Genomic DNA, 27,081 nt, shown 5'->3' on the forward strand with positions numbered 1-27,081 from the left:
AAGAGGTGAGGACTATGGGAGAGTTCGGGGAAGTTCGGATAGTGTCTAGTGTCACAACATACACGTCATGGGCGATAATATGTTGGAGCATGGGGTTGCTGCGGCAAAGGGTTGGGTTACATCTGAGGTCACAAAGATATGTGATAAAATACGGAGTTATCGGCAAGTTTGCAGACGGTCAGGTAACGTCTGATGCCACAACTGTCATGTTTCAGGGGAAAATAGTCGTGGGAGGATCAGCTAACATCTGGAGTCACGGTCGATAAAGAGCTGGGGGCTTTTCGGCAAGTCTCGGGAGGGACGGTGGGTGACGTCTTGGTTCACAACAGACACATCGCGAGCGACGAGAGGCGAGAGGGGTCACGAGGTCGCTCAGCAGGGAGGAGGTCCGACGGGTGGTCGGCGACTAGAACCACTCGTGGTGGCGCGGACGTATGATGACGGTTACGTCGCGCAGAGGACTGTATCATTGCTTGTGCGGCGCGCGGTAGGGCGCGCCCAGCTCGCTGTAGGTGGAGGGCCCGTCGTTGTAGATGGCGCTGGGGCCTTCGACACTGCACACCGAGTCCTCGGGCGTGCGGGACACCTCCCCCTCCCCCGGCTCGTGGTCGTGCGGGTGGCGCACGGAGCGGCTCTGGTGGCGGTGGTGCAGCGCCTGTCGACACCACCAGCGACACGTGTCTGACGACGACTGCCTTAACCCGTCTGAAACAACACGGCTCACCACTCCGAGTCACTGGCCGGCGACTGTGAGCTGGCAAGCTTTATAGTATAGTATACAGTTATGTGCTTTATTTGGATTTAATTAATTTAACATTAATACGTTTAAATTTAAATTAAACTTGTAATTTGTATAATATATTCTAAATAAATTGAATTTAAATATACATTTATTTGAGTTCCTAACCTAAGTTTGCAAATTATGGATTTTTTTTTATTGAATCCACGTATAAGATTTCCACATTCCCAAAAATTATAAATTGTGAATTGTTCCATAAATCTTAAATAATTCACATTAAAAATTAAGATTGGCCTTTTTTTTTAATGCTATTCTTTGGGGATGTTAGGGGTGGCATGAAGATTTTTTGATCTTTATTAAATTGAGTCTAAGAATAACTACTTATCCACGAACATATACTTGATATAATTTACATTAAAATTTTAAAAAAAGTGATTGCTTAAGGAATGTTTAAAAAATCTACATTTTTAAAGGAAAAATTAATGATTCATTTATATGTAGTTAAATTATATGACGGTGTAAATGATAGAGATGGCATAATATGCAATAAATTAAATTAAGCATGTGTTTTGTAATTGTAAAAAAATATTGTTAATTATTAGTAGAATATTTGGTATGTCCGACCACAGGATTCGTCAGACGGTGCCTTTGGTGCCGACTGCATTCTTGGATTGTGAAAATTACATATAAACCTTTTTTAAATATAGTATGCTTATGATTTAAACCAATATATATGGATAAATCTTATATATATGTTGAGCATTATTTAAGTAGGTATAAATCATATGTATAATTTAAAGTATAAATATATATGCAAGCAAAGGCATAAAAAATTTATTTACAGAGGATATTTTGCAATATGACAGTTCAATGTCTCAGTGTGCTCATGATTATTTGTGCAAGACTTCAGATTTTTTTTTTTTTGCGTTTCGTTTTGGTTATTCTTGAAATACTTATTTTTGTTTTTCTCAGCATGCTTCTAGTTATTACTGAGCAATCAGTTCTCCATGGATATTTTTTTGTCGATATCACACTTGAGATATTTTCAGAGTTTTTTGGTCCTGAATAAATGTAACCAAATCATAACTTTTGAATATTTTAATCAGGTGGCCACTCGAAACAAACATATACATTATTCACGTGGTAACTATGCTAATTACAGCTGAGAAACACTATCATGCAAGGTGATTTATCGTCCCCTTGATTTATAGCGAAAACCTCATCTTGCGACCTTAAGAGAGCATCCCGCATCCCACAATAAGGAGCGACTGCCTGTACAACACAACGAACTATGAATGTTTGATACTTACATTATTATACAAGGTAACTGATGCTAGGACTCAGATATTTCTTTTTAAAGCACGACCTCTCTCTCTCTTAGCCATTCTATTATGCGATGTCGATTGGTGAAAAGCAGAACTACTTAGGCATGAATGTTCAAAACGGAAAATTATCTCTCGCGTATGGATTATTTAAATTCTTATTTAAGTATTTTATTTCTTTATAAGCTTGCAGGAAGCATATGACAAAAGCCGCAAAGGTTTTATGGGTTCCAGATCGATGTCTGCAGTGTTATCAAAAGACCACCGTTGTAGGTACTGCAGCAATGAGATTAGCTACCTTATGAAAGAATGGTAAGCATAATGAGTGGAACGAGTGTATTTTGGGTCCTTACCAAAAATAATTTAGCTGCAGCCAGTGCCAGAAATCGTATGGTCGAAGATATTTCTTGAATAAACATAGCAAGAAATGTGGGAAAAAAATGGGGAAAAAAACGAGGATAGGGATAAAACATCAAGGAAGTGGAATGAAGGCAAATTATTAGACGAAAATAATGATCTTGAAGATGGTGAAAAAGCTGATTCTAAGCGGGTGAATGTGTATTAAAAAGACAGAGGAAGAAGTATATTACACCTCCATGGAAAAAAAAAAAAATTCTATTCGTCTCCACTAACATAAGAACGATATAAAAGTACCTGTAGCTGACAAGATCGGATACTATGATGGAACTGTGAGATCTAATTGATGGAAACGATGCGTTAAAATAAAAAAGGATACTGATTATGGAATGATCTCAGTCATGAAGAAGTTGACTGTTACATTGGGGCTGGTGATAGTGATGAAGACATTAACAATTTTTTAAAAAAATATTAATAATAATCATGTAAGGAATCTGACGGTAGCAGGAAATATTTATTTCTCGTCGTCAAAAAAAAATCCGAACATATTGGTCTACATATCAAGACTTATAATTTCTTCGAAACATGTAAAACATTTATTTATCACCAAAGAAACGTAAGAAAGTGGACTACGTGAACTAAGAGGGGTAGGCTATGGACAATGAATTACTTGTATAACCTGCATGCGCCTGTTAACAGCCATTTAGAGTCAATGCAGTCATTTGAAGCTATTGGATCTAGTTGGAGTCAGTTGAAGCAATTTGAGCCAGTTGGTGTCAAATGCATTTGGAGCTTGTGGGAACGAATTACAGCCAACTGGAGCCATTGCAGCTAGTTGGAGCCATTGGAGCCAAATGCAAATGGAGTTAGTTGGAGCCAAATGTGACCTATTGGAGCAATGTTAGAACCTTATTGGGCATTCTTAAAACCATTCACTTGAAAAACTATATAATCAAATTTATGAAAAAAAGATAGTTGTTTTGATTCACGCATGATACCAGCAACCACGAGCATACAAGTGAAGTTCAAAGGTGGGTTACAAAGTTTACCTGTGGATTTGATTGTGTGTGTGGATTAGCTTTGTAGAATCATAATTGTGTAGCTTGATGGAAGGTGTGTCATCGGCAGAACGGGACCCTAATGGTAGCGACGATGATGACTTGAAGGAACTTGATGAAATTTATACCATCGTCGTCGGAGATTTCGAATGCAACCATGCCGACGACCTCGGAAATCCTGGTGGTAGCTGCATCACACGAGATATAGCAGGCGCAGTTCCATCGACGGGAGGACACTTTAACTCTGGAATATCTTCAGCTGAGGAGACTTTGGAGGCTTCAATGACAACAGCTTTGGTAAATCCACCAGCGAAGACCACTGGAGGTACAGCGACATCTTTCGTGCATCGAAATCGCCAATGTAGAAATTACTTTACCTCAGCATCTTATTCTCACAGGCATGGAAATAGCGGATGCCAAAAGAGTGAAAAAAAAAGAACACTATGAAAATGCATCAAATGTAACAAAGTATTTGGTTACCAAACAACCGTCAATTTACATGATTAAATATGCACGAGGCCAGTAATGTGCAAGCAAGAATCAGATTGTAAATTCTGTGACAACATTGTGAACTTGAATCTTCGTGAATGTAGTTACTCTGAACATGTTTGATATCAATGCAATATGTGTTGTCGGCAGTTTATACACCATGGAAAATTGCAAGACATTTTCCCTCATGATAAGTGCATGCCATCATGAAATATATCACTGCTCTTTAAACGAAAGAGATAACTCTCAGCTGTGTGACACATGTGGTGATAAACTGCCACGTGAGACTGCCCTGAAAGGACATGTTACTAAATGTAAAGAACTTGTTTTGCACTCCAGGAAGATTGAAGATATCAATAACTGCTAAAGGGCCAATGTGTGCTTGACTTGTGGTAAAATATACTTTAAATAATAAATTGAAATTTTTTAATGTGAGGTTTGATTCCTTGCACCTAGAAACTTAATTAAAATGGTATAATATTAAATAAATATATTTAATTAAATATACTTTTTGACCCTAAATTTTAACTTTCACACTGAACTATGAAGTATGTACTTAAAATGATAATATTTATAAATATATTAATAGTCATTTTTAAAAATGGTTTTAGGATTTTTCCTGAATATTATATATTTATATTAATTAAAGATTTTCATTGTGATAGCCAAGATGCCCGAGAAGATAGCGGACTGTATGACATAGTGATTGACACTACTGCACACTAGCGGATAAAAATTAAACCACTATTTCAGCATCACACTCTAGCAGATGGTGGATCCAAGATAGCTGCCATGACGTAATACTGAAGTAATATATGCCTTGGTCAAAGTGTTGGGGATCAGTCTGCTGCTGCCCCATTAGGAAGGGGTTGTCGCTAATTTTAATCATATAACCTTGATGGGATCGAACCAAATACTTGAAGGTATAATGTAAGTGCGTTTTTATTAAAATTAAATTAAATACTATTTATTAAACTTAATTTTTTTCTCACTTTTTGGATAGTGATTACAGATTTTCAAAGTCACTAAATCCAAAACGGTGAAAAGTTCTAGAAAACAAAATGGTAAAATCCAAATTGCTGCAGAATTCAAGGTCATCCGATATGGCGGCCAGGGTCAAGGTTATGGTAAAGATCACGTTCAAGGTCATCCAAGATGGCCACTATTACGTCACAATCCAATATGGCGGTTGGCACCACCTGGTGAATCCTTGGCCCGGACTTAACAAAAATATACTAATACTATCTTACTTTGCAATTAAGAAAATTATCACACTATTTTAAATAAAATTAAAGCTTGATTTCACTGTAAATAAATATGTCAAACAAAATTTTGTTAAATTTTAAGTAGCCTATAATAAAAAAATATATTTGTTATGTTCCAATGAACCATTTGTTGTGGCAAAGGACGCGTTTAATCTAATGATTTATAAGGAAAAAAGCCAGGCAATTAATAACTTGAGCATGCTACATTAAAAATAAAATTCTAACCACTTTTTTGTAAGAACCATCGGAATCTTCGTGCAGCTAAGGTACAAATCGGTAAATAATTATTTTATGACAGAAAAAAATATATATTTTGTCAAATTGTTGGTGACACTGTCATATCCTGTAAGTTATAAACATTTTGGTAGTCACTACTTTCTTAATATACAATTTCATAACATTCAGCTGAAATCGATTTTTAGTAAAATAATTATAATGAAGATGGATATTAGTAATAGATGATCTAAATATTTCGGAACACGCAGTAGTATGCAACAAAGTTCAATATTCCTGCTATAACAGACAGTTGATATATACTACATTGAAATAATTTTGATGCAACTTGCTAAAGTTTTGATAAAAACTAGACCAAAAACAAAATATAACTTAGAAATAGTTTTAGAAATAGTATGTATTCTGGGTGGTTGCGACGTAAGAATTATTTTTTGTGATCGTATACAGGTTCCACCAAAATGTTAAACATTTAGTAAATATAAGGTAATAATAATTTGTTTCTAAATTTGTGGGTACATTAATTTATTAAAATTAATCATACTATAAATGATTACACGACACTAAATTAACAATTCTAGAAATTTTTTCCCAGGTAGAAGTTATTTTTCAAAACTTTTTAGACATTTATTACCAAAATATTATAACATAAAATTTACTGATGGTTTTAAACTTTTGATGACAGCTGTACACTCATAAACAATATTTAAGTTATAACGATGTCTGTCAGTGTAATGTCATATTTATTTGTAGTTAGCTCAGTATCGTAGTCCTTAACTAATATGATGATTTCTGTGTGTGTTCTTTAGGGTAATAACAGGGTGTTTTTTCAGATTTAGAAAGTCATGCAACTGGATGACTAGTAACGAAAATCACGAAATGTTTCGAAATAATCGACGATGCCAGAAGTCATATTCTTAAATTAACAGCCGCCTTTTCGTGACTTTCGTTACTTTTTTAACCCTTTAAATTTTATAAGTGAAATTTTAATATAAATACTTAAAGATTATTCATTTAAATCATATTGAAACTATATCTGAAAAACCTTTAGATTTCTAATTTAAAAATTGGTACGTTCTTGCTTACAATAGAATGACTTCGTATCACGTTTACTTATGTTTAATTTTTCTTCGTATGTATAGTATATATAAAAATACTGTTGATTATGAAAACTTTTAAGAAGAAAGCATATAAAAAGAATCTGAATTTGGTTCAACATGTATTATTTAACACCCAGATAAAAAGAACTATATATACTAGAAATTATATCTGAAAAAACTATATCTGACAAAGCTTTGGGTTTCTAATTTAAAAATTGGTACGTTCTTGCTTACAATAAAATCATTTCGTATCACATTTACTCATGTTTCATTTTTCTAATTATGTATAGTATGTATAAATATACGGTTGAGTATGAAAAGTTTTAAGAAGAAAGCATTATAAAAAGGATCTGAATTTGGTTCAACAGGTATTATTTAACACGCTGAAAGAAGTTATAAGAATGCTTTCAGACTGTTTAGTCATTCCCTGCCTTTAAATACAAAACTGAGTTCAAATAGAATCACACAAGTATAGCCTAGCTTAGTTATTATTAACAAGAAATAAGAAAAACTAAGCTCATATTCGACATGCTTTATGTGGTAGTATAAAATCATGCTCTTTATCACTACCGAAAAGGTTGAAAATAGTTATATTCACTTAAGTTAACAATATATGCATGCTAAATTTTCTTCAATTAAAATATTCTTCCAATTAAGAAAGGGCAAGGAGGAAAACCATGCATTGTAAACATACAAGAAAAGGTTATTTTCTCCTTTAGGTTTTTCAATTACCTTATCCCTACTTCCTTTCTTCTGCGGCAATGAACAGACACAAATACTCGTCATTTGTTTGAAACATAGTTCACAAAATCTCATAGAGTTTCGAAATAAACTGAACTGTTTGTTCTCATAAGATGATTTATTTTGCTGTGAAAGATAAACGAATGAAATAAAATGAAGTCTACATTTTCACGACTTAATGATAAAACGATGGAATTCATCATCGTTATTAACATGAAAACGTATTATTATAAATTCAAGAATTTGGCAGGGAATGGCAGTATTTTGGGAATCAGGATGACTTTCAACAGAAAATTGATTTCCAATATTCCAAAAAATTATTAAATACATTCAAATTTACAAGAAAAATTATCAATTTATTAAAAAAAAGTTTTTAGAACATTAATATATTATTTTTGAAGGGTAGTCATCAGTGGAAACTAACTTTTAACATTACCTGTCAACTTAGACTTCCAATGGTAGCACTTATATTCTAAGTTATTTGACAACTTGTCTGGGTGTAAAATAGGGCCCTTTTAGCAAAGGTATGAACAATTGTAAAAAAAAAGAAAGCTCTTTAAATCACAAGTTGTCAAGAGTAGGCTTTTTACGCAGACTGTCTAAGTTGTCCGAAGTTAGTACACTTGTAAACAAAAGTTTGGGCAACATAACCAAGATTGTTACGTGGGTTGGCATTACAAAAAACACATAACCTCCTTCCGTCGATGACGTGAGCTGCAGCCAATCAGAGGGCTTGAAAACTTTCATCTGTTCATCCGTCAAAAGTTTTGCCAGCACATACTTTTTACGGATGTACGGGTGTATCATATCTAGACCTGTGGTTTGGTTGCGCCTGTCAGTCATTTGACGGGAAAATACAAGCCTGTGAAGTCTGTATCTGTTCGTTCAGATGTTTTGCGTAGTTCCAATGCGACTGTTAAAACCGACGTCAAAACTATTAAATCTTTACTGAATATTGCCGAGTATGTGTTATTACATTTCGACCAGGAACACGAAATATGAAGCAAATATCAGTGATGTAAATCTCCAGAGAATAACATGGATTGTTGGCAGCACTGATCTGGAAAATTATTCTGCATGGCAATGACTAGAGACCTGTAAAATTTCGCGATTTCAAATCCCTAAAGGATAGACTCCATGATCCTCTACGCACTCGTGCAAATTACATTTGCTGATTGGTTACCGACTCGTAAACACCTGTTGACTGGAATGATCGTGATTCGCTAATTCTTCTGTTAAAGATTTTTCATTGGCCGAGAGTCCTTCAGATAAACTGTGGCCCAATAACTGAAGCAAAATAATGTCAAAAGTATTTGGATTCTATCCTATCGCGAAATGAATCCGCGAATTTTACAGGTCTCTAGCAATGATTGAATCTTAAGTGACGGAGGACGTATGTTGAACAGTCAACGGCCTATCGTAACACCGGCTTCACAAAATTTGAAAATTTTAAATTTTGGTAACAGCTATTATTGTTAACCTGCTGTTGTTTATGATTCTACTTCAAATATATTTTTATTACAACTCTGTAGGGGAAGAACTAGACCACAACATCTTTCTGGGAAAATTATTTTTAAAACTTTGGAGGAAGGTAGAAAATTAGAAGTAAGCAAGCAGAGTCACATTCAGTTTGCAAGATACAAGTTATTGTCAGCAACCCAGAATTTTTGAGACGTAACAACTTAGCTCTCGGTATACGGCATTTGGAAATGTGTAACCACGGTGTTCCCATCTGTGTCGGATGGCCGAACAAAGTCCACCAAGCCAAAGGAAAACTTCCTAATGTGGCATCGTCATGCCACGGGCATATTTTTTCTTTGTTGTTTAATGCTGTTGTGTTAAATTTTAACGTATTTCAGTTTCCCTTGTTTGTATAGGTATAAATCCTTTGTTGGCTATTTAATTTAATTTATTTACCGTTAGTGTTTTATTTCGCCACTTTTCCTGCACCTTTTGTTTACCTAGGGTTGGCATAGCACTGGTAGGCAGTAAAATAATTAGATTTCTTAATTTTAACTAGTGTGTAAATTAGTAACTTTTTACATAAGTCCTTTTGTAATATTAATGTTCGCAGGCTTTCACGGCCATTGTCTGAAGTAGCTTGGCTTCTGGGTTGTAGCCGTGTCCTTGGCGAATAATACACCGACGTTTCGGTCGACATCGCAGTCGCCATCATGAGGGAGCAGTTACCTACTGTTAAAGTAGGACAGTAGGTAACTGTTCCCTGATGATCGCGACTGCTATGTCGACCGAAACGTCGGTGAATTATTCGCCAAGGACACGGCTACAACCCAGAAGCCAAGCTACTTCAACTAATACGACAGTTTTGTTGGGTTAGTTTAGTGACTTTCAAAAAATTCTTAAATCGCGAAAATGTACGAAATATTAGCAAAAAAATATATTTGTTTTATCTTTTTTCCATTCGCGAAGTTTCTGGAGTGAGCGGCGAACTTTAGTTATGTTTGGGGACTGGTCGCCAGGTTAGTGAATCATAGACTTCCCCCACCCCCCGGATGAACGGTCTGGGCATTGTGTCCGGGTGCTCCCACGACAGCAGTCAAGTGCGAGGACGCAAGAAACAGCATCAGTTCTTCCCCAGCTTGAATTCATATTTTTTGTTATCTGCTGCAAATCTGAGCAGCATAGAGACGGACATCTCGTATTTCCCGTGTTCCTAAATAACAAGGGCCTTGAAATAATTTTCCAAACATAAAAACATTTTCTGTGCTTTAAAAAAAATTTAAAAATCAGTTGCTAAGAAATTGTATGTATTACTACAAGGAAGATATGGTAAATTTGTACAAATCATGGCTATGATTATTTTTGCATATATAAAATGCTTTTTGCGAGATAATACTAAGTATTTCTTACGGAAATTGGTGCATAGTTTTATATTTTAATTGATTTTTCATTCAAGCATAATGTTTTTAAACCACAGAAAAAATAATTGAATATTTAAAAAATTGACTTAGTTTTGTTCTGCCATGCTTATTAATGTGCGCAATTAACACTGGGAAGCTATTTAGGGAATGGTTTACAAATAACTTTAATTATAGGAGGTACTGGAAAAACACAAAACATAAATTTCTGGGTAAGAATCAAAACCCAGCATTACCGCAAACACTATTGTTTTAGTGATACAGTTGTGTTCATGTAATTAACAAATTTAGAAATATCTGTAATTTTACATGACTATTTGTGTTCAATCTGCAAAAAAAAAAAATGCATTTCAAAACGTGCGATCTCACTTGCGACAAGGGTGCAGGGTGTTAGAGACAGGTAATTTTTAATCGCGCACGCCCAAGTTCAGACTTCAAACTTCCTGCGACAGCTTGCAGAATCGCCCTTTTTTTAACTAGATCTCGGAGAGAGACAAGGCAACCTCTTGTAGTCGTTATAATGACGGGGTTACTGGAAATTTTCTAACTAGTATGGTCTTACCACGGCACTAAAACCATCATCAAATCAAAATGTTGTACATGCACATTCATATAACTTTTCACGTGCATGATTACTGCCATAATTTTGTACAATTTTCTCCCAGACTGTTACATGAAACAAATATATTGTTACGAACGCAGACAGGACCGCGACACGCGCCAGGTTCGGAGCTGGCTGGCGGCCCTGCACGGCCACTGACGTCACGCCACGTCACGTGACGTACACTGACGTAAGGCATGCCAACGCGTGCCTGGCCGGATTACTAAGGATCATCACCATCTCCCTTCCACCCAACCCTCATTGTGCAAATCTTGCTGAGCGGCTTTGGGAATTCCGCGGGCCCGCCGCGCGGAGTGGCGCATATTGACGCTGCTTTTCTGGACTGTTCGGGCGTCGGGTCGTCCCGTGATGACGCGACTCCTCAACAGACGCTCTCGTCAGTTCTGGAAAGACTACCCACCAGTACTTGAGCAGCGATGCTGGCTTCTGCCGGAGTTCCGAGCGGATTCCGAGCAAGTTTTGGAGTTCGAAAGTTCCGCGACCGAAGGGGAGTGCGACATCGGCGAAGAGGGTGTCAGACCCTGCCTAAGAGTGGCGCGACGTGTAGTTCAACTGGATCGTGAGAGTGCGGCGACTGAGTGGCGCAAGACTGTGTGTGTGGACAGGCGCGCGGTGAGGGGCGAACCACTGTTGAGCCTAGCTCCAGTGAGGAGTGCGAACTGCGGAACTTGACAGACATTGAGTGACTTGAGGATAAACATTTTTAAGGTGCCATTGATTTGATATCGGACATTTTTAAGTAAAGTTATTTATTATTAATGTAAATATTATAAATCAATAAAACTGTAATAAAAAAATAATTGGGCTTTTCCTTATGGACCCAGTTCTCCCCACATTATAAATCATAACAATATGTATCTCTGTCGGTAATTCTGGTTCAGAGGATATCTCACGTAAAAAAAATAATACGTCGAGTAGTTTACCGTTACCGCACCATTTTAAAGTATTTCATTTGTAGCATACCAAACCATTATCAGGATTTTACAATATTCGTAACGTACCATACCTAATCACTCGTTAAAAGTGTAAACTACCGGTAAACTACTTGAAGTATTGCAACGTTTGCTTAGAGAATGTTTGGGAAATAACTCAAAAAGCAAGAATATTCAGGTTCGATTTTTTTACGGGAAAATTATTTTGTTACAAAACTACCATCAGTCAATTTTCATAAAGGTCTAAATCAGACGAAGGGGGCTAGAAATAAGGAATGATTTAAGTAAAAAAAGTAAAGGGAGATATACTTTTACAAATGTTTATCTTTATATATATATTCCCTTAGAGTTTGTGTGTGTTTCTGCATTTAAACTTGTGTTTGCATCTTTACTTTGAATTTCTAAGTGCCAGCTTGTTTTGTAAACAGTCTATTGGCTTGCACTAAAAATAAATATACATATGTACTTCGGAGGCATCAGACACTACGTTAAATAATAAATAATATTTTAAATGAGAGCAATTTGAAGAATTTTAAATAGAACCTCACGAATAAACCCAACTATTTTTTCCCCAAAATAAGTGAATGTTTGACATATCGTAGATGTTAGTGTTGTGTGCCACTAGAAAGTGTCTCAAAAAGGGGGTCAGGTTTATGGTTAAATGTTAAAATTGCACAAACGTGGCTCCAGGGTACAGATGTATGATAAAAGGGGTGTTTTTAAAAGTAAGTACCGTTGTGAAATTCAGCCGCTGCAGCGCTGCAGTCGGCATTCAGCTCATGCGGACTGTGTGGCTACATCTGTTGGCCAGCCACAGACGTCATCACGAAAACATTCGATCGTGTTTACGTTTGTTTGCGAGTGTTTGAAATGCCTCCGCCGATTGAGAATCCCGTCGACTTTGAAATACGCGCTGTGATTCGTTTTCGTATCGCTGAGGGCGGGACAGTGGCTGAAATTCATCGTCACATCAGTGAAGTATATGGAGAAAACATTATGACCGTTGGAATGGTACGAAAATGGGTTAGAGCTTTTAAAGATGACCGCACGAATGCTCATGCTGAAAAACGAAGTGGGGCGACCTTCTGTCGTTACTGAAGATTTTTGCAAAAATTTGTCGTTATCTGCAATAGTTGTTAAATCAGGCGGCAGATGGGATTCAAAAGCTGGTTGTGCGATATGATAAGTGCCTTAATATTGGTGGAAATTGTGGAAATACGGAGATTAAGTTGCAGATTTTAATCTAAAAATAAAATTGTTTATTAAAGTATACTCTTTTATTTCGAAACAGGTACATTATTAAAATAATACCCCTCATATATTAACTTGAAAAACGTTGGATCCGCTCGCACTAATTATACCTATGTAGAGCAATAACAGACGCGGTTGTTCGAAGAAGGGGGTTGAAGGATAACAAACAAACTACACATTTACCTCTCTTAGCCTGTAGTGGCCCTGCCGAGGTGTGTGTGTATATATATATATATATATATATATATATATATATATATATATATATATGCTTGTAGTAATAATTACATTAGTTATTTTTTCCGTGTTTAATTTAATACTGATTAAAGAAACCGTTAAAAATTTCCTGCCAGGTTTCTTAGGTAGAAATCTGGAGTTAGACTTGGTCGGCTTGGAAAACCCCCTGAGTTCCGCGGACAGGGAGGATATCTGGAGGGTGAACCACCCCTAGCGGAGAGGGGTTGCACCCCCGTGGGAGAGAAAGCGAGATCCCCCTGAGTTCCGCGGACAGGGAGGATATCTGGAGGATGTGCCACCCCTAGCGGAGAGGGGTTGCACCCCCGTGGGAGAGAGTGCGAGATCCCCCTGAGTTCCGCGGACAGGGAGGATATCTGGAGGGTGTACCACCCCTAGCAGAGAGGGGTTGCACCCCCGTGGGAGAGAGAGCGAGATCCCCCTGAGTTCCGCGGACAGGGAGGATATCTGGAGGGTGTACCACCCCTAGCGGAGAGGGGTTGCACCCCCGTGGGAGAGAGTGCGAGATCCCCCTGAGTTCCGCGGACAGGGAGGATATCTGGAGGGTGTACCACCCCTAGCGGAGAGGGGTTGCACCCCCGTGGGAGAAAGAGCGAGATCTCCCTGAGTTCCGCGGACAGGGAGGATATCTGGAGGGTGTACCACCCCTAGAGGAGAGGGGTTGTAACTCCGTGGGAGAAAGAGCGAGATCCCCCTGAGTTCCGCGGACAGGGAGGATATCTGGAGGGTGTACCACCCCTAGCGGAGAGGGGTTGCACCCCCGTGGGAGAAAGAGCGAGATCTCCCTGAGTTCCGCGGACAGGGAGGATATCTGGAGGGTGTACCACCCCTAGCGGAGAGGGGTTGCACCCCCGTGGGAGAAAGAGCGAGATCTCCCTGAGTTCCGCGGACAGGGAGGATATCTGGAGGGTGTACCACCCCTAGCGGAGAGGGGTTGTAACTCCGTGGGAGAAAGAGCGAGATCCCCCTGAGTTCCGCGGACAGGGAGGATATCTGGAGGGTGTACCACCCCTAGCGGAGAGGGGTTGCACCCCCGTGGGAGAAAGAGCGAGATCCCCCTGAGTTCCGCGGACAGGGAGGATATCTGGAGGATGTGCCACCCCTAGCGGAGAGGGGTTGCACCCCCGTGGGAGAGAGAGCGAGATCCCCCTGAGTTCCGCGGACAGGGAGGATATCTGGAGGGTGTATCACCCCTAGCGGAGAGGGGTTGCACCCCCGTGGGAGAGAGAGCGAGATCCCCCTGAGTTCCGCGGACAGGGAGGATATCTGGAGGGTGTACCACCCCTAGCGGAGAGGGGTTGCACCCCCGTGGGAGAAAGAGCGAGATCCCCCTGAGTTCCGCGGACAGGGAGGATATCTGGAGGGTGTACCACCCCTAGCGGAGAGGGGTTGCACTCCCGTGGGAGAAAGAGCGAGATCTCCCTGAGTTCCGCGGACAGGGAGGATATCTGGAGGGTGTACTACCCCTAGCGGAGAGGGGTTGTAACTCCGTGGGAGAGAGAGCGAGATCCCCCTGAGTTCCGCGGACAGGGACAATATCTGGAGGATGTGCCACCCCTAGCGGAGAGGGGTTGCACCCCCGTGGGAGAGAGAGCGAGATCTCCCTGAGTTCCGCGGACAGGGAGGATATCTGGAGGGTGTACTACCCCTAGCGGAGAGGGGTTGCACCCCCGTGGGAGAGAGAGCGAGATCCCCCTGAGTTCCGCGGACAGGGAGGATATCTGGATGGTGTATCACCCCTAGCGGAGATGGGTTGCACCCCCGTGGGAGAAAGAGCGAGATCTCCCTGAGTTCGGCGGACAGGGAGGATATCTGGAGGGTGTACCACCCCTAGCGGAGAGGGGTTGTAACTCCGTGGGAGAGAGAGCGAGATCCCCCTGAGTTCCGCGGACAGGGAGGATATCTGGAGGATGTGCCACCCCTAGCGGAGAGGGGTTGCACCCCCGTGGGAGAGAGTGCGAGATCCCCCTGAGTTCCGCGGACAGGGACAATATCTGGAGGATGTGCCACCCCTAGCGGAGAGGGGTTGCACCCCCGTGGGAGAGAGAGCGAGATCTCCCTGAGTTCCGCGGACAGGGAGGATATCTGGAGGGTGTACTACCCCTAGTGGAGAGGGGTTGCACCCCCGTGGGAGAGAGAGCGAGATCCCCCTGAGTTCCGCGGACAGGGAGGATATCTGGAGGGTGTACCACCCCTAGCGGAGAGGGGTTGCACTCCCGTGGGAGAAAGAGCGAGATCTCCCTGAGTTCCGCGGACAGGGAGGATATCTGGAGGGTGTACCACCCCTAGTGGAGAGGGGTTGTAACTCCGTGGGAGAGAGAGCGAGATCCCCCTGAGTTCCGCGGACAGGGAGGATATCTGGAGGATGTGCCACCCCTAGCGGAGAGGGGTTGCACCCCCGTGGGAGAAAGAGCGAGATCTCCCTGAGTTCCGCGGACAGGGAGGATATCTGGAGGGTGTACCACCCCTAGCGGAGAGGGGTTGCACCCCCGTGGGAGAGAGAGCGAGATCCCCCTGAGTTCCGCGGACAGGGAGGATATCTGGAGGGTGTACCACCCCTAGCGGAGAGGGGTTGCACCCCCGTGGGAGAGAGAGCGAGATCTCCCTGAGTTCCGCGGACAGGGAGGATATCTGGAGGGTGTACCACCCCTAGCGGAGAGGGGTTGTAACTCCGTGGGAGAAAGAGCGAGATCCCCCTGAGTTCCGCGGACAGGGAAGATATCTGGAGGATGTGCCACCCCTAGCGGAGAGGGGTTGCACCCCCGTGGGAGAGAGTGCGAGATCCCCCTGAGTTCCGCGGACAGGGAGGATATCTGGAGGGTGTACCATCCCTAGCGGAGATGGGTTGCACCCCCGTGGGAGAAAGAGCGAGATCTCCCTAAGTTCCGCGGACAGGGAGGATATCTGGAGGGTGTACCACCCCTAGCGGAGAGGGGTTGTAACTCCGTGGGAGAGAGAGCGAGATCCCCCTGAGTTCCGCGGACAGGGAGGATATCTGGAGGATGTGCCACCCCTAGTGGAGAGGGGTTGCACCCCCGTGGGAGAAAGAGCGAGATCTCCCTGAGTTCCGCGAACAGGGAGGATATCTGGAGGGTGTACCACCCCTAGCGGAGAGGGGTTGCACCCCCATGGGAGAGAGAGCGAGATCCCCCTGAGTTCCGCGGACAGGGAGGATATCTGGAGGGTGTACCACCCCTAGCGGAGAGGGGTTGCACCCCCGTGGGAGAGAGAGCAAGATCCCCCTGAGTTCCGCGAACAGGGAGGATATCTGGAGGGTGTACCACCCCTAGCGGAGAGGGGTTGCACCCCCGTGGGAGAAAGAGCGAGATCTCCCTGAGTTCCGCGGACAGGGAGGATATCTGGAGGGTGTACCACCCCTAGCGGAGAGGGGTTGCACCCCCGTGGGAGAGAGAGCGAGATCCCCCTGAGTTCCGCGGACAGGGAGAATATCTGGAGGGTGTACCACCCCTAGCGGAGAGGGGTTGCACCCCCGTGGGAGAGAGAGCGAGATCCCCCTGAGTTCCGCAGACAGGGAGGATATCTGGAGGATGTGCCACCCCTAGCGGAGAGGGGTTGCACTTCCGTGGGAGAGAGAGCGAGATTTCTCTGAGTTCCGCGGACAGGGAGGATATCTGGAGGATGTGCCACCCCTAGCGGAGAGGGGTTGCACCTCCGTGGGAGAGAGAGCGAGATCCCCCTGAGTTCCGCGGACAGGGAGGATATCTGGAGGATGTGCCACCCCTAGCGGAGAGGGGTTGCACCTCCGTGGGAGAGAGAGCGAGATCCCCCTGAGTTCCGCGGACAGGGAGGATATCTGGAGGATTTGCCACCCCTAGCGGAGAGGGGTAGCACCCCCGTGGGAGAGAGAGCGAGATCCCCCTGAGTTCCGCGGACAGGGATAATATCTGGAGGGTGTACCACCCCTAGCGGAGAGGGGTTGCACCCCCGTGGGAGAGAGAGCGAGATCCCCCTGAGTTCCGCGGACAGGGAGAATATCTGGAAGGTGTACCACCCCTAGCGGAGAGGGGTTGCACCCCCGTGGGAGAGAGAGCGAGATCCCCCTGAGTTCCGCGGACAGGGAGGATATCTGGAGGATGTGCCACCCCTAGCGGAGAGGGGTTGCACCTCCGTGGGAGAGAGAGCGAGATCCCCCTGAGTTCCGCGGACAAGGAGGATATCTGGAGGATGTGCCACCCCTAGCGGAGAGGGGTTGCACCCCCGTGGGAGAGAGAGCGAGATCCCCCTGAGTTCCGCGGACAGGGAGGATATCTGGAGGATGTGCCAACCCTAGCAGAGAGGGGTTGCAACTCCGTGGGAGAGAGAGCGAAATCCCCTTGAGTTCCGCGGATAGGGAGGATATCTGGAGGGTGTACCACCCCTAGCGGAGAGGGGTTGCACCACCGTGGGAGAGAGAGCGAGATCCCCCTGAGTTCCGCGGACAGGGAGGATATCTGGAGGGTGTACCACCCCTAGCGGAGAGGGGTTGCACCCCCGTGGGAGAGAGAGCGAGATCCCACTGAGTTCCGCGGACAGGGAGAATATCTGGAGGGTGTACCACCCCTAGCGGAGAGGGGTTGCAACCCCGTGGGAGAGAGAGCGAGATCCCCCTGAGTTCCGCGGACAGGGAGGATATCTGGAGGATGTGCCACCCCTAGCAGAGAGGGGTTGCACCTCCGTGGGAGAGAGAGCGAGATCCCCCTGAGTTCCGCGGACAGGGAGGATATCTGGAGGATGTGCCACCCCTAGCGGAGAGGGGTAGCACCCCCGTGGGAGAGAGAGCGAGATCCCCCTGAGTTCCGCGGACAGGGAGGATATCTGGAGGATGTGCCACCCCTAGCGGAGAGGGGTTGCACCTCCGTGGGAGAGAGAGCGAGATCCCCCTGAGTTCCGCGGACAGGGAGGATATCTGGAGGATGTGCCAACCCTAGCGGAGAGGGGTTGCAACTCCGTGGGAGATATAGCGAAATCCCCTTGAGTTCCGCGGACAGGGAGGATATCTGGAGGGTGTACCACCCCTAGCGGAGAGGGGTTGCACCCCCGTGGGAGAGAGAGCGAGATCCCCCTGAGTTCCGCGGACAGGGAGGATATCTGGAGGGTGTGCCACCCCTAGCGGAGAGGGGTTGCACCTCCGTGGGAGAGAGAGCGAGATCCCCCTGAGTTCCGCGGACAGGGAGGATATCTGGAGGATGTGCCACCCCTAGCGGAGAGGGGTAGCACCCCCGTGGGAGAGAGAGCGAGATCCCCCTGAGTTCCGCGGACAGGGAGGATATCTGGAGGATGTGCCACCCCTAGCGGAGAGGGGTTGCACCTCCGTGGGAGAGAGAGCGAGATCCCCCTGAGTTCCGCGGACAGGGAGGATATCTAAAGGATGTGCCAACCCTAGCGGAGAGGGGTTGCAACTCCGTGGGAGAGAGAGCGAAATCCCCTTGAGTTCCGCGGACAGGGAGGATATCTGGAGGGTGTACCACCCCTAGCGGAGAGGGGTTGCACCACCGTGGGAGAGAGAGCGAGATCCCCCTGAGTTCCGCGGACAGGGAGGATATCTGGAGGATGTGCCAACCCTAGTGGAGAGGGGTTGCAACTCCGTGGGAGAGAGAGCGAAATCCCCTTGAGTTCCGCGGACAGGGAGGATATCTGGAGGGTGTACCACCCCTAGCGGAGAGGGGTTGCACCCCCGTGGGAGAAAGAGCGAGATCCCCCTGAGTTCCGCGGACAGGTAGAATATCTGGAGAATGTGCCACCCCTAGCGGAGAGGGGTTGCACCCCCGTGGGAGAGAGAGCGAGATCCCCTTGAGTTCCACGGACAGGGAGGATATCTGGAGGGTGTACCACCCCTAGCGGAGAGGGGTTGCACCCCCGTTGGAGAGAGATCGAGATCCCTCTGAGTTCCGCGGACAAAGAGGATATCTGGAGGGTGTACCACCCCTAGCGGAGAGGGGTTGCACCCCCGTTGGAGAGAGATCGAGATCCCTCTGAGTTCCGCGGACAAAGAGGATATCTGGAGGATGTGCCACCCCTAGCGGAGAGGGGTTGCACCCCCGTGGGAGAGAGAGCGAGATCCCTCTGAGTTCCGCGGACAGGGAGGATATCTGGATGGTGTACCACCCCTAGCGGACAGGGGTTGCACCCCCGTGGGAGAGAGAGCGAGATCCCCCTGAGTTCCGCGGACAGGGAGGATATCTGGATGGTGTACCACCCCTAGCGGAGAGGGGTTGCACCCTTGTGGGAGAGAGAGCGAGATCCCTCTGAGTTCCGCGGACAGGGAAGATATCTGGAGGGTGTACCACCCCTAGCAGAGAGGGGTTGCACCCCCGTGGGAGAGAGAGCGAGATCCCCCTGAGTTCCGCGGACAGGGAGGATATCTGGAGGATGTCCCACCCCTAGCAGAGAGGGGTTGCACCCCCGTGGGAGAAAGAGCGAGATCCCTCTGAGTTCCGCGGACAGGGAGGATATCTGGAGGATGTGCCACCCCTAGCAGAGAGGGGTTGCACCCCCGTGGGAGAAAGAGCGAGATCCCTCTGAGTTCCGCGGACAGGGAGGATATCTTGAGGATGTGCCACCCCTAGCAGAGAGGGGTTGCACCCCCGTGGGAGAAAGAGCGAGATCCCTCTGAGTTCCGCGGACAGGGAGGATATCTGGAGGATGTGCCACCCCTAGCAGAGAGGGGTTGCACCCCCGTGGGAGAAAGAGCGAGATCCCTCTGAGTTCCGCGGACAGGGAGGATATCTGGAGGATGAGCCACCCCTAGCAGAGAGGGATTGCACCCCCGTGGGAGAAAGAGCGAGATCCCTCTGAGTTCCGCGGACAGGGAGGATATCTTGAGGATGTGCCACCCCTAGCAGAGAGGGGTTGCACCCCCGTTGGAGAAAGAGCGAGATCCCTCTGAGTTCCGCGGACAGGGAGGATATCTTGAGGATGTGCCACCCCTAGCAGAGAGGGGTTGCACCCCCGTGGGAGAAAGAGCGAGATCCCTCTGAGTTCCGCGGACAGGGAGGATATCTTGAGGATGTGCCACCCCTAGCAGAGAGGGGTTGCACCCCCGTGGGAGAAAGAGCGAGATCCCCTTGAGTTCCGCGGACAGGGAGGATATCTGGAGGATGTGCCACCCCTAGCAGAGAGGGGTTGCACCCCCGTGGAAGAAAGAGCGAGATCCCTCTGAGTTCCGCGGACAGGGAGGATATCTGGAGGATGTACCACCCCTAGCAGAGAGGAGTTGCACCCCCGTGGGAGAGAGAGCGAGATCCCCCTGAGTTCCGCGGACAGGGAGGATATCTGGAGGATGTGCCACTACTAGCAGAGAGGGGTTGCATCCCCGTGGGAGAAAGAGCGAGATCCCTCTGAGTTCCGCGGACAGGGAGGATATCTGGAGGATGTGCCACCCCTAGTGGAGAGGGGTTGCACCCCCATGGGAGAGAGAGCGAGATCCCCTGAGTTCCGCGGACAGGGACAATATCTGGAGGATGTGCCACCCCTAGCGGAGAGGGGTTGTAACTCCGTGGGAGAGAGAGCGAGATCCCCTTAAGTTCCGCGGACAGGGAGGATATCTGGAGGGTGTAACACCCCTAGCGGAAAGGGGTTGCACCCCCGTGGGAGAGAGAGCGAAATCCCTCTGAGTTACGCTGACAGGGAGGATAACTGGAGGATGTGCCACCCCTAGCAGAGAGGGGTTGCACCCCCGTGGAAGAAAGAGCGAGATCCCTCTGAGTTCCGCGGACAGGGAGGATATTTGGAGGATGTACCACCCCTAGCAGAGAGGAGTTGCACCCCCGTGGGAGAGAGAGCGAGATCCCCCTGAGTTCCGCGGACAGGGAGGATATCTGGAGGATGTGCCACTACTAGCAGAGAGGGGTTGCACCCCCGTGGGAGAAAGAGCGAGATCCCTCTGAGTTCCGCGGACAGGGAGGATATCTGGAGGATTTGCCACCCCTAGTGGAGAAGGGTTGCACCCCCATGGGAGAGAGATCGAGATCCCCTGAGTTCCGCGGACAGGGACAATATCTGGAGGATGTGCCACCCCTAGCGGAGAATGGTTGTAACTCCGTGGGAGAGAGAGCGAGATCCCCTTAAGTTCCGCGGACAGGGAGGATATCTGGAGGGTGTAACACCCCTAGCGGAGAGGGGTTGCACCCCCGTGGGAGAGAGAGCGAAATCCCTCTGAGTTACGCTGACAGGGAGGATATCTGGAGGATGTGCCACCCCTAGCGGAGAGGGGTTGCACCCCTGTGGGAGAAAAAGCGTGATCCCTCTGAGTAACGCGGACAGGGAGGATATCTGGATGGTGTACCACCCCTAGCGGAGAGGGGTTGCACCCTTGTGGGAGAGAGAGCGAGATCCCCCTGAGTTCCGCGGACAGGGAGGATATCTGGAGGGTGTACCACCCCTAGCGGAGAGGGGTTGCAACCCCGTGGGAGAGAGAGCGAGATCCCCCTGAGTTCCGCGGACAGGAAGGATATCTGGAGGATGTGCCACCCCTAGCGGAGAGGGGTTGCACCCCCGTGGGAGAAAGAGTGAGATCCCCCTGAGTTCCGCGGACAGGGAGGATATCTGGAGGATGTGCCACCCCTAGCGGAGAGGTGTTGCACCCCCGTGGGAGAAAGAGCGAGATCCCCCTGAGTTCCGTGGACAGGGAGGATATCTGGAGGGTGTACCACCCCTAGCGGAGAGGGGTTGCACCCCCGTGGGAGAAAGAGCGAGATCCCCCTGAGTTCCGCGGACAGGGAGGATATCTGGAGGGTGTACCACCCCTAGGGGAGAGGGGTTGCACCCCCGTGGGAGAGAGAGCGAGATCCCCCTGAGTTCTGCGGACAGGAAGGATATCTGGAGAATGTGCTACCCCTAGCGGAGAGGGGTTGCACTCCCGTGGGAGAAAGAGCGAGATCTCTCTGAGTTCCGCGGACAGGGAGGATATCTGGAGGGTGTACCACCCCTAGCGGAGAGGGGTTGCACCCCCGTGGGAGAGAGAGCGAGATCCCCCTGAGTTCCGCGGACAGGGAGGATATCTGGAGGATGTACCACCCCTAGCGGAGAGGGGTTGCACCCCCGTGGGAGAAAGAGCGAGATCCCCCTGAGTTCCGCGGACAGGGAGGATATCTGGAGGATGTACCATCCCTAGCGGAGATGGGTTGCACCCCCGTGGGAGAAAGAGCGAGATCTCCCTGAGTTCCGCGGACAGGGAGGATATCTGGAGGGTTTACCACCCCTAGCGGAGAGGGGTTGTAACTCCGTGGGAGAGAGAGCGAGATCCCCCTGAGTTCCGCGGACAGGGAGGATATCTGGAGGATGTGCCACCCCTAGTGGAGAGGGGTTGCACCCCCGTGGGAGAGAGTGCGAGATCCCCCTGAGTTCCGCGGACAGGGAGGATATCTGGAGGGTGTACCATCCCTAGCGGAGATGGGTTGCACCCCCGTGGGAGAAAGAGCGAGATCTCCCTGAGTTCCGCGGACAGGGAGGATATCTGGAGGGTGTACCACCCCTAGCGGAGAGGGGTTGTAACTCCGTGGGAGAGAGAGCGAGATCCCCCTGAGTTCCGCGGACAGGGAGGATATCTGGAGGATGTGCCACCCCTAGCGGAGAGGGGTTGCACCCCCGTGGGAGAAAGAGCGAGATCTCCCTGAGTTCCGCGGACAGGGAGGATATCTGGAGGGTGTACCACCCCTAGCGGAGAGGGGTTGCACCCCCGTGGGAGAGAAAGCGAGATCCCCCTGAGTTCCGCGGACAGGGAGGATATCTGGAGGGTGTACCACCCCTAGCGGAGAGGGGTTGCACCCCCGTGGGAGAGAGAGCAAGATCCCCCTGAGTTCCGCGAACAGGGAGGATATCTGGAGGGTGTACCACCCCTAGCGGAGAGGGGTTGCACCCCCGTGGGAGAAAGAGCGAGATCTCCCTGAGTTCCGCGGACAGGGAGGATATCTGGAGGGTGTACCACCCCTAGCGGAGAGGGGTTGCACCCCCGTGGGAGAGAGAGCGAGATCCCCCTGAGTTCCGCGGACAGGGAGGATATCTGGAGGGTGTACCACCCCTAGCGGAGAGGGGTTGCACCCCCGTGGGAGAGAGAGCGAGATCCCCCTGAGTTCCGCGGACAGGGAGGATATCTGGAGGATGTGCCACCCCTAGCGGAGAGGGGTTGCACCTCCGTGGGAGAGAGAGCGAGATTTCTCTGAGTTCCGCGGACAGGGAGGATATCTGGAGGATGTGCCACCCCTAGCGGAGAGGGGTTGCACCTCCGTGGGAGAGAGAGCGAGATCCCCCTGAGTTCCGCGGACAGGGAGGATATCTGGAGGATGTGCCACCCCTAGCGGAGAGGGGTTGCACCTCCGTGGGAGAGAGAGCGAGATCCCCCTGAGTTCCGCGGACAGGGAGGATATCTGGAGGATGTGCCACCCCTAGCGGAGAGGGGTAGCACCCCCGTGGGAGAGAGAGCGAGATCCCCCTGAGTTCCGCGGACAGGGAGAATATCTGGAGGGTGTACCACCCCTAGCGGAGAGGGGTTGCACCCCCGTGGTAGAGAGAGCGAGATCCCCCTGAGTTCCGCGGACAGGGAGAATATCTGGAGGGTGTACCACCCCTAGCGGAGAGGGGTTGCACCCCCGTGGGAGAGAGAGCGAGATCCCCCTGAGTTCCGCGGACAGGGAGGATATCTGGAGGATGTGCCACCCCTAGCGGAGAGGGGTTGCACCTCCGTGGGAGAGAGAGCGAGATCCCCCTGAGTTCCGCGGACAAGGAGGATATCTAGAGGATGTGCCACCCCTAGCGGAGAGGGGTTGCACCCCCGTGGGAGAGAGAGCGAGATCCCCCTGAGTTCCGCGGACAGGGAGGATATCTGGAGGATGTGCCAACCCTAGCGGAGAGGGGTTGCAACTCCGTGGGAGAGAGAGCGAAATCCCCTTGAGTTCCGCGGATAGGGAGGATATCTGGAGGGTGTATCACCCCTAGCGGAGAGGGGTTGCACCACCGTGGGAGAGAGAGCGAGATCCCCCTGAGTTCCGCGGACAGGGAGGATATCTGGAGGGTGTACCACCCCTAGCGGAGAGGGGTTGCACCCCCGTGGGAGAGAGAGCGAGATCCCCCTGAGTTCCGCGGACAGGGAGAATATCTGGAGGGTGTACCACCCCTAGCGGAGAGGGGTTGCACCCCCGTGGGAGAGAGAGCGAGATCCCCCTGAGTTCCGCGGACAGGGAGGATATCTGGAGGATTTGCCACCCCTAGCGGAGAGGGGTTGCACCTCCGTGGGAGAGAGAGCGAGATCCCCCTGAGTTCCGCGGACAGGGAGGATATCTGGAGGATGTGCCACCCCTAGCGGAGAGGGGTAGCACCCCCGTGGGAGAGAGAGCGAGTTCCCCCTGAGTTTCGCGGACAGGGAGGATATCTGGAGGATGTGCCACCCCTAGCGGAGAGGGGTTGCACCTCCGTGGGAGAGAGAGCGAGATCCCCCTGAGTTCCGCGGACAGGGAGGATATCTGGAGGATGTGCCAACCCTAGCGGAGAGGGGTTGCAACTCCGTGGGAGAGAGAGCGAAATCCCCTTGAGTTCCGCGGACAGGGAGGATATCTGGAGGGTGTACCACCCCTAGCGGAGAGGGGTTGCACCCCCGTGGGAGAGAGAGCGAGATCCCCCTGAGTTCCGCGGACAGGGAGGATATCTGGAGGGTGTGCCACCCCTAGCGGAGAGGGGTTGCACCTCCGTGGGAGAGAGAGCGAGATCCCCCTGAGTTCCGCGGACAGGGAGGATATCTGGAGGATGTGCCACCCCTAGCGGAGAGGGGTAGCACCCCCGTGGGAGAGAGAGCGAGATCCCCCTGAGTTCCGCGGACAGGGAGGATATCTGGAGGATGTGCCACCCCTAGCGGAGAGGGGTTGCACCTCCGTGGGAGAGAGAGCGAGATCCCCCTGAGTTCCGCGGACAGGGAGGATATCTAAAGGATGTGCCAACCCTAGCGGAGAGGGGTTGCAACTCCGTGGGAGAGAGAGCGAAATCCCCTTGAGTTCCGCGGACAGGGAGGATATCTGGAGGGTGTACCACCCCTAGCGGAGAGGGGTTGCACCACCGTGGGAGAGAGAGCGAGATCCCCCTGAGTTCCGCGGACAGGGAGGATATCTGGAGGATGTGCCAACCCTAGTGGAGAGGGGTTGCAACTCCGTGGGAGAGAGAGCGAAATCCCCTTGAGTTCCGCGGACAGGGAGGATATCTGGAGGGTGTACCACCCCTAGCGGAGAGGGGTTGCACCCCCGTGGGAGAAAGAGCGAGATCCCCCTGAGTTCCGCGGACAGGTAGAATATCTGGAGAATGTGCCACCCCTAGCGGAGAGGGGTTGCACCCCCGTGGGAGAGAGAGCGAGATCCCCTTGAGTTCCACGGACAGGGAGGATATCTGGAGGGTGTACCACCCCTAGCGGAGAGGGGTTGCACCCCCGTTGGAGAGAGATCGAGATCCCTCTGAGTTCCGCGGACAAAGAGGATATCTGGAGGATGTGCCACCCCTAGCGGAGAGGGGTAGCACCCCCGTGGGAGAGAGAGCGAGATCCCCCTGAGTTCCGCGGACAGGGAGGATATCTGGAGAATGTGCCACCCCTAGCGGAGAGGGGTTGCACCCCCGTGGGAGAGAGAGCGAGATCCCCCTGAGTTCCGCGGACAGGGAGGATATCTGGAGGATGTGCCACCCCTAGCGGAGAGGGGTAGCACCCCCGTGGGAGAGAGAGCTAGATCCCACTGAGTTCCGTGGACAGGGAGGATATCTGGAGGATGTGCCACCCCTAGCGGAGAGGGGTTGCACCCCCGTGGGAGAGAGAGCGAGATCCCTCTGAGTTCCGCGGACAGGGAGGATATCTGGATGGTGTACCACCCCTAGCGGACAGGGGTTGCACCCCCGTGGGAGAGAGAGCGAGATCCCCCTGAGTTCCGCGGACAGGGAGGATATCTGGATGGTGTACCACCCCTAGCGGAGAGGGGTTGCACCCTTGTGGGAGAGAGAGCGAGATCCCTCTGAGTTCCGCGGACAGGGAAGATATCTGGAGGGTGTACCACCCCTAGCAGAGAGGGGTTGCACCCCCGTGGGAGAGAGAGCGAGATCCCCCTGAGTTCCGCGGACAGGGAGGATATCTGGAGGATGTCCCACCCCTAGCAGAGAGGGGTTGCACCCCCGTGGGAGAAAGAGCGAGATCCCTCTGAGTTCCGCGGACAGGGAGGATATCTGGAGGATGTGCCACCCCTAGCAGAGAGGGGTTGCACCCCCGTGGGAGAAAGAGCGAGATCCCTCTGAGTTCCGCGGACAGGGAGGATATCTTGAGGATGTGCCACCCCTAGCAGAGAGGGGTTGCACCCCCGTGGGAGAAAGAGCGAGATCCCTCTGAGTTCCGCGGACAGGGAGGATATCTGGAGGATGTGCCACCCCTAGCAGAGAGGGGTTGCACCCCCGTGGGAGAAAGAGCGAGATCCCTCTGAGTTCCGCGGACAGGGAGGATATCTGGAGGATGAGCCACCCCTAGCAGAGAGGGATTGCACCCCCGTGGGAGAAAGAGCGAGATCCCTCTGAGTTCCGCGGACAGGGAGGATATCTTGAGGATGTGCCACCCCTAGCAGAGAGGGGTTGCACCCCCGTTGGAGAAAGAGCGAGATCCCTCTGAGTTCCGCGGACAGGGAGGATATCTTGAGGATGTGCCACCCCTAGCAGAGAGGGGTTGCACCCCCGTGGGAGAAAGAGCGAGATCCCTCTGAGTTCCGCGGACAGGGAGGATATCTTGAGGATGTGCCACCCCTAGCAGAGAGGGGTTGCACCCCCGTGGGAGAAAGAGCGAGATCCCCTTGAGTTCCGCGGACAGGGAGGATATCTGGAGGATGTGCCACCC

At 49.2% G+C, this 27,081-nt stretch overlaps 1 protein-coding gene across 1 annotated transcript in view; it reads right to left on the reverse strand.

The window, feature by feature from the left end:
- Positions 1–466: 466 nt before the first annotated feature.
- The window catches only part of LOC134540951 (probable G-protein coupled receptor 179), a 247,960-nt gene continuing 221,345 nt past the window's right edge, over positions 467–27,081 (reverse strand). The window contains exons 12-13 of the mRNA XM_063384039.1: positions 7,294–7,314; positions 467–655 (exon numbers count right to left, since the gene is read on the reverse strand). Coding sequence (XP_063240109.1) covers positions 467–655; positions 7,294–7,314 — 210 coding nt within the window. The remainder of the gene's footprint in view (positions 656–7,293; positions 7,315–27,081) is intronic.

This window comes from Bacillus rossius, chromosome 17 (genome assembly GCF_032445375.1).
Source record: "Bacillus rossius redtenbacheri isolate Brsri chromosome 17, Brsri_v3, whole genome shotgun sequence".
NCBI classification, from domain to species: Eukaryota; Metazoa; Arthropoda; class Insecta; order Phasmatodea; family Bacillidae; genus Bacillus; species Bacillus rossius.